Below are 7,784 nucleotides of genomic sequence, written 5' to 3' on the forward strand. Positions count from 1 at the left end.
TTTGGAACTTGGAAATAATTTTATTCAAAGCCTTTTATGCAAAGCAGTTTGCAGCAGCCAAAGGTAAGAGCTACAACTCTATAACTCCAACAGAGTTTTTCCTTCATTGAGTCTTTGGAAGTCAATTAAAGACTTTAGAAATTGCTTCCACATTACAAAAAAAAAAATCCAAGCTCTGCGGCTTGAAAACAGCATCTGGTAAATGCCAGAAGAGGCACCTCTGCACTTCTTTAAAGGGCCTTTAATGGCACACCCCATTTCTTAAACCTGCTCTATTGTCATGTTCCATTTGCTCAGAAAGTGCAGCAGCACTGAAATCCAATCCACAGCCAGCTAAAATGGAGCTCCTGAATTAATGGATGAGAATACAGACAGCAATTTTCTGCAAAACCAAAGGACTGGACCTATGTGATAGCATCACAGGAAGATGAGAATTCCCTTCTCTAGAGATACTATATTAGGTGTCATTCTAGAGAACATCCCCTGCATTTGCCTTGTGTGACCTGTCCTAGGAGAGAGACATCACATCCTCAAAAAACAGGCCCATTTATTTGTGCTCCTAATAAAATTCTTAACTTTTTCCAAGGGATCAGTCCATACAGATACAGAGTAAAACTCAAGAGTAGATTTCAAATCTGCTATTTCAAGGGAGTCAAGGAGAGGCCAAAATAGAAAGTTATGAAATATCAAACTTGCTTTTTGCTAAACCCCAATATTAGTAACAGACAGTAGAGGGATTCATGACATGAAATAATTTTCTCCAGAGCCAGGACACCTCTCAGACAGCCCCAGCCCTGTGTCTGTGCCATCAAACCAGCCAGGTGCACAAGGCATCACTGCAGGATGTGCTGATTTCCTGAAGAAAACAGAATAAACCAAGCAATAACATCACTTCTTCTGTTTTTCCCTTGTTGCAGGAGTTTAATCAGCAGCTCAAACAAAAACATTCTTGTTGGTAAAAAGATGGTGACAATTAATCTAGATCTAATAACTGGAATGCTTTCACTGGGGAATTAAAACAAATTATTCCTTTGCTATTGCATCTTTGTCTCATTTACATTTTAATCCCAGAAGGATCTTCCTCTGTTATGTTTGGAAAATGACTGCACAGAAAGAGAAAAACAACATGGTTGAAGTACTCAGAGATGCAGCAAGAATTTAGCTACTAACTTTTATGGCAGAACTGTGGTTATGCCAAGTCCTAAATGGCTGAAAATGAGGAGAAATACTGTGTTTTTTCCAAACCCTGCTGAATGTGGGGAAAAATTGCATTTAAGGTTGTGCGCACAAAGACAGGCAAACAAACAGCTGGGGCAGGAGGTTGTGTTGAAGGTGCAATTACACATTAGCCAGAGCAGAGCAGGTCACTGAAAATAAAGGGGACTCCACTGGTGACAGAGGGAAACCTCTGCCTTCCCCACCCTGTGCCTCCCCACGTCCACACTCAAGCCTTGTCCTTGCTATGAGGTTTTAGCACAGGATAAGGAGTCCATACATTTTTGCTCAAGGTAAACAATGAATAAAGAGTCCTCAGTGTGCCAAAGTAAAACCAGTGTGGATCCCACCTTATCCCAGCCTGCCTTACCCACCCAGCCTGCCTGTGGTTTCTGGTGGGAGTATTTTTGTGAGGGTTTCCTTACTCCCTTCAGTGAAAAAGAGCCAGGTTAGCAAAGATCTGAAGCTTAGACAGATCTAATCTGGAGACAGATCTAATCTGGAGAATTGTGGCACCAGCACCACATCCAAGGCATGGCCCTGAGCAGCTGTGGCACATCTGGCAGCAGAAAACCACTGCTGTCTCCAGCCCACCTCCAGCAGACTCCCAAGGAGCTGTCAGCAGGGCAGAAAAAGGATCAGCTGCCTCAAGGCTGCCTGAATAACTCTTCACCAAGCTGGAGAGCTTTAGATCTCATTAAAGCCTCATTTTGCTTGAAAGAGGAGAGATGCTGCAGGATCACCCTGCAGAGTGAGCCCCACTCCAGAGCAGCAAAACCTGGGACTGCACAATGCTGACTGAGCCTGAATTGAGGGTCAGTGGCCTGGGGACAGGGGGAGGTCACAGCAGTTTCCAAGCAGTGTCTGGAACACCATTGTTTGCAGATCATAGTACTCCTAGCCATTACATAATCCAGGTATTTTCCAAAAAAATTAACCCCACCTCACCCAAGTTTTAAGATGATGGAGGGATAGTCAATTATAAGTACAGAAATGTATTATAAAGAGGTTTTGGTGTGGGTTTTGGTTCCTCACCAAATAAAATTGTGATTGTAACTACACAAGGGTGTCTGTACTTAACATGGGTTTCCCCAGGAAATCTCTCTCTATGACTGCAGTGCTCTGGGAGCAGGAGCTGCTGTTTGGTGCTGCGTTTAGGACACCTTTGATGTGCTCCAAGGACAGGCATGGTGTGAGCAGCAGCCAGTCTCAGCTGGCACCTCGCAGTGCTGGTCACCAGCGAGCTCTGGGCAGTGCAGGAGGGCAGGTGGGAGGCAGGAGAACAGGATCCAGCCTGCAGCTCCTTGGAACACAACCAGCTCCTCCTGATGGGTGGAGGAAAGCCAGAAGCTCCTCATTACCCTTCAAATTCAGTAGAACACTGGGATGTGGAAACAAGAGACAGAAGCAAACCTGGGAGGAGCTGAGTGCAGACACCACAGGGTGCAGGGAGCTGTGTGACACCCCTGTGCCCTTAACAGAGGCTGGTGCAACTCTCAGGATTGCTGGGGGTGAGCTCAGCAGGCTCCTGGCTCTGAATTCCCCTCTGACTGACCATTGTCAGCAGACCAGCACAGTGCTTTAGCACTAACTTTCAAGGTCTTACACAGAGTTCTTAAGGAACTTGCTGAACCTCTGACATTGTACATCCCTGTTACACCACAAGGACAAAAACAGGAGGTTTTTTGGTCCAGATGCAGTGTTTACTCAAACCTGCTGTAATCCCAGGTTTACAGGCTGGCCAAGAGCCCCCTGAGTTCCACAGAAATGACTCCCTGTAAGATGTGCTCCAAAGAGGCACCTGCTACCTGTTACAGGGCACTCCATTGCTTCCTATTCCTGAAGGCCTTTGGGAAAGCCACTTTTCTCAAAATGCTTGAGGCTGAAATTTTCCAGGCTTCGACTGCTCCAGTTCAGCAGGTCAAACTCAGCAGCTGAAAGATGAAATCCTGGCTCCACTAAAGGTGATGGCAAGATGCCTGATAACCTCAGTGCAGCCCAGGCTTTACCCAAAAAATTATATTCAATGTTTGTTGAAACTTTTTTTTTATTTACTCTAGTGCAGGCTGTCCTAAACAACTGGTATATATATATATATATATATATATATATAATATATATCTTATATATTTAATACATATATATTATATATATTATATATATTATATATATTATACATTATTATGTATTTTTTATATATGCATATGTATATATATATATAATATATCTCATATATATATGTTTTATACAGATAGCTGCAGCTTTCCTTAATGCTGTAAAATAAAACCTGGTGTTTGAAGGGATCCCCTGCATTCCTCCAGCCATTCTGGGCAGGCTTTGTTGGTGCTTTCCTCCTTCCTCAACCACAGCATGCAGCTTCACTGGATGCTACAGAATTGCTGTAGAGTTATGCTGCTATAGCTGAAAGGAAGATCAAACTGAGTATTCAATTACTTATGCACTCAAAGGTATTTATTCCCTGAGATGAAAGTCCTAAATCTGTTATTATTGCCATTCCCTCTTCTGTTGCTATTAGCATGCTGCTGCTTTCAGATCTATGGAGATGTCAACACCAGTTACTGGCAGCAAAACTGAAAGATGAGAACATGACAGGGAAATGTTTAGAATTATGAATCACGCTCAAAAACAGATGAGACACTTGATCTCCCTTAATTCTAGAAGAGTACACAGGGATTTTTACTCAGATTTATGTTTTTCCATTATCTCTTTCAGATGCTGCAGGGATTTAAAAGCTGAGTGAGGTGCAGAGCAGCAGGTACTGCCTGGGGGACAAACCCCAGAGAGGAAAGGTGCTCTGGGAGCAATGAACACAGGGTTTGTGATGGGGACAGGACCCCCCTACCAGCACTGAGTTCTTGGCCCAAAGTCTGGGTGAATATAAATACAATGCTGAAAAGGAAAATTCTACTTTCTTCACAGCATCTCGTATTTTCCTGCTTGTGCTGCACCCTCCTGTTGTTACAGGTGGCATGTGAGAAAGGCACTCGCACACATAGTTCTGGTTTATAATAACAGCAAGGTGGTGTCAGAAAAGTGTATTTAAAGATGGGAAGATCAGTGATGAAAGCCACAATCTGATACTGTGATGGCTTCTTCCCCCATCAATACCACAGTCAGCAGTTCCCTTGCTGTCCTCTCCTCATTTCCAGCCAGATGTCAGGGGCCCTCACTCAGGGAATGTGGAGAATAAAAAACCAGAAATCCCAACCACTCTGAGACATGTGCAGTGTCTGGTGCTCTGTTTCAGACCTGCAGCTTCCAGAGGGCCCTCAACAGCCACCCTAAGGAAATAATCCCTCTAAATGAATCTGTCCAGTGTCTCTGCCTCTGTCAGCCCTTCCCAGCTCCTGACACGAAACCACCAGAGCCAAACAGCAGCCAGAGGATACACAGCCATTGTTTCAAGGGAAAATCAGGGTTCAGTGGAGCTGCTGATTTATTCCCCCTGGAGGTGAACCCTCCTGTCCATCTGCAGCAGAGAGCACAGGGAAAGAGCCCAGGGACTCTGCCTCACTCACAGCCTGATCCACTCCAGCCACACCTGAAGAGGCTCTGTCATCCCTCACACCCCTCTGGTCACGCACATCTCCTTTCACCTTAATCCATCCCACACCAGCTCCTTTTTTATTGCCATGTAAAACCAGTTCCTAAAGGGTGAGCCTTCTGTGCCCAGAGTGTACCCCTGATTTTGCAATGAGTGACCCAGGAAGCTTCCAAACCACCCTGTCCTGAAGGTGAGAGGGTACCAAGAGGATCCCTCCATCTACACATTTTTTTGCAATAGTCTTCCCCAAAGAATGTCAGAGATTTTTTTAGGGAGAATACAGGTTTGGGTAGGTATGAGGTCACTCACACTTGGGTGGCTAATCTTGTGTTCTCCAGTGTTAATCCTTTTACCTTTCACCCTTGCAAAACCAGCCGAGAACCAGCAGGATCTGCTGAGAGCCCAGCACTGCCTGCCAGCAGCTGCACCTCACAGGCACCAGCAGCCTAAACCAGCTGATCTCCACTAACCATTAACAGCAAGATTAACCTGCTGCTCACATCAGAGTGGCAGACTGATAACCTGGAGACATCCCTCAGGGAACACCCATTTGATGATTCCCTTATGAGGACAGTAGATACCTTCCCACAGCACCAAATTTTGCAGCCAAGGTACAGGTACCCAGTGAACATTTTAATCTGAAGAAACCAGTGAATATATTTGTTTTTTTAGAAAGATTCTACAGAGAAAAGTCTAAAACATCATCCCTTACTTATCTGAAGCAAGATTTTAGCAACAGATTTAGGGAAAAACCATATTTCAGTGCTGTCTCAAGATATACATGCACATATTCCATGTCTGTACATCAGCAAAACTTTAGGTTTGAGTTTCTGTGGCTTCTCTACAATCATGAGTGCAAGTCACACATTTTTTTGTTTCAAAAGGAAAGACAAGAATAGGAACAGAACAAAAGACTAAATATACTGAAGTAACTTCCCAGACTCGAATAATTCCAAGCCTCCACTCACCCACGCATAGCAAGATTTCTGATGAAATAATAATTGATGGCTTCATATATGTTGGCAATAAAAAACGCAGCACTACTGGTTTTCTCAGTTTTTCCAATATGTATCATTAGGAAACAGAAAGCCAGACTTAGAGTTAGCACTTCCCAGGAACTTTCTCAAAGAAATGCATTCTACCCTTTTGGTGTAGAGCTCAGAGCTTCTCTTTCCAAAGGAAGATCCAGCCTTGCTTCACTTACCTCCTCCGTAGGTGGTGGCACACATGATGGATGTTGTCCAGGCAATCTGGCTGTAGGAGATGTTGAAGAAAGCCTGGATCTCTTTAAAGTAGACTGTGAAAGCTTTGGGGAAGGTAAATGCAAACCCAATGGAGATGGAGGCTCCAAACACCACAGCCCAGCCCCATCCTCCGTCGGGGGGGACATAGCCCAGGTCTGACAGCACTGGAGGAGCCATGGTCAGGCAGGTTCCAGAGCAAACCCTGCTTCCCAGTGTCCTGCAGAGCAGAGGAGAGGGGTGTTGTACAGATTGCTCATAACATGAGGTCAGGCATCATTTTAAAGCAAATTAAAATGATTTAGAGGTACAGGGAATCACCCACTCTTGAAGCCTTAATCCTTTTGCTGCTTTTGAACAGTTGCACTGTTCAGTTCTAACACAACCAAGATCACCCTTCCCTCTGCAATAACCCTGTCCAGCTCTTCCACCTGCATTTTAAATACATACCCTCAAAATGCTCCTATGGCCCCCATGTCCAGGAGCAGAGCTCAGTCCCAGGTGCAGTCAGTCCCTCCACTTTGTGCTCTGTCCCACGTCCAGCCTGTGGCTCTGTGTCCCACCTTGGGAGATGGCTCCTGGAGGTTACCCCTGTCACAGTCCCTCTGGAGAAAACCCAGTGCTGTGGTTGTACCTTTTTCAGGGTGAATCCTTCATTGTGTACTTTTCAGGTGTGGGTGGAATCCTTATGATTTCAGGCGATTCCTGCTGGAAAGAACAATCCCCATGGTGCAAGCAGCAGGTAAGCAGCCCCAGAGTGGGCCCAGCTCCCCTGTTCTGCAGGGGGACAGGGCTCTTCTGGCTGTTGCTTCCCTCAAACCAACAACCAAACTGAGAAGCTGCTTGCAAAGGGGCTGAGGTTCCTTCCTGCTTATGGGCAGCAATTCCACTCGTGCCTGGTGCCTGCCAGGTTACCAGATTATGCTCAGGAACAGCCCAGATCAAAGAGGGCATTCACTCATTTGCATTCTTCCCATTTTCCCTGGTCATTAAAATAAAACGAGGATAAAAAAGAAAAATAAATAAAACATAGATGTCTTTTCTGTGAATCAGGGATGAGTTTTGGAATCCCTTTGCAAAATAGTCAGACCTCCATTGAAAATTTTGTCCTGTCCTGAAAGACAATCACTGATTTTTGTTCTTGCCATAGCTTCTCTTCACTCTCTTTTTTTGCTACAGACCAAGACCATTCATCTCCATTTATTTTTAATTGAAGGAAATTTATGTAAGCCCATGTTCAGTGCTCTAGAGCACCTCAAAGGGTGAGAGGTTACACTGGAAGAGGATCTCCACCCCTGCTCCATCCTCACCCTCATTCCTGGGCATCCTGTCCCAGCCTCTGTGGGTGAGGAGCCCTGGTCAGACCCAGCCTAACAGGGATTGATCCACTGAGACCCACGAGAGGATTCACTGCCATTCACACACAATTACAGAATGGTTTGGGTTGGAAGGGAGCTTAAAGATCTTCCAGCTCCAACCCCTTTACAAGGATTTCACTGGAACATGAGAGGAACTTGACCATAACTGGAAACATTATTAGCCCAAAATGCTAATATTTAATAAATCCAACTCTAATTTCTATCTGGATAATATCCAGGATTGCAAGTTGTTGGGTTTCCTGAGATTTCTTTGCTATATCAAGAGATGACCAACTAAGTCTTTTACAATAAAATTATAAATAATAAGGAAAATGCCCCATCACACTGTGAGGGATCCTGTGTTTTAATTTCAGGATCAGCAAGGTTGTACTTGCAAAGTTTCTC

General features: G+C 44.7%; 1 protein-coding gene across 1 annotated transcript in view; it reads right to left on the bottom strand.

The window, feature by feature from the left end:
• The window catches only part of LOC135453143 (monocarboxylate transporter 2-like), a 34,088-nt gene extending 27,374 nt beyond the window's left edge, over nucleotides 1-6,714 (bottom strand). The window contains exons 1-2 of the mRNA XM_064723866.1: nucleotides 6,472-6,714; nucleotides 5,985-6,241 (exon numbers count right to left, since the gene is read on the bottom strand). Coding sequence (XP_064579936.1) covers nucleotides 5,985-6,201 — 217 coding nt within the window. The 5' untranslated portion in view covers nucleotides 6,202-6,241; nucleotides 6,472-6,714. The remainder of the gene's footprint in view (nucleotides 1-5,984; nucleotides 6,242-6,471) is intronic.
• Between the last annotated feature and the right edge of the window lie 1,070 nt (nucleotides 6,715-7,784).

This window comes from Zonotrichia leucophrys, chromosome 12 (genome assembly GCF_028769735.1).
Source record: "Zonotrichia leucophrys gambelii isolate GWCS_2022_RI chromosome 12, RI_Zleu_2.0, whole genome shotgun sequence".
NCBI classification, from domain to species: domain Eukaryota; kingdom Metazoa; phylum Chordata; class Aves; order Passeriformes; family Passerellidae; genus Zonotrichia; species Zonotrichia leucophrys.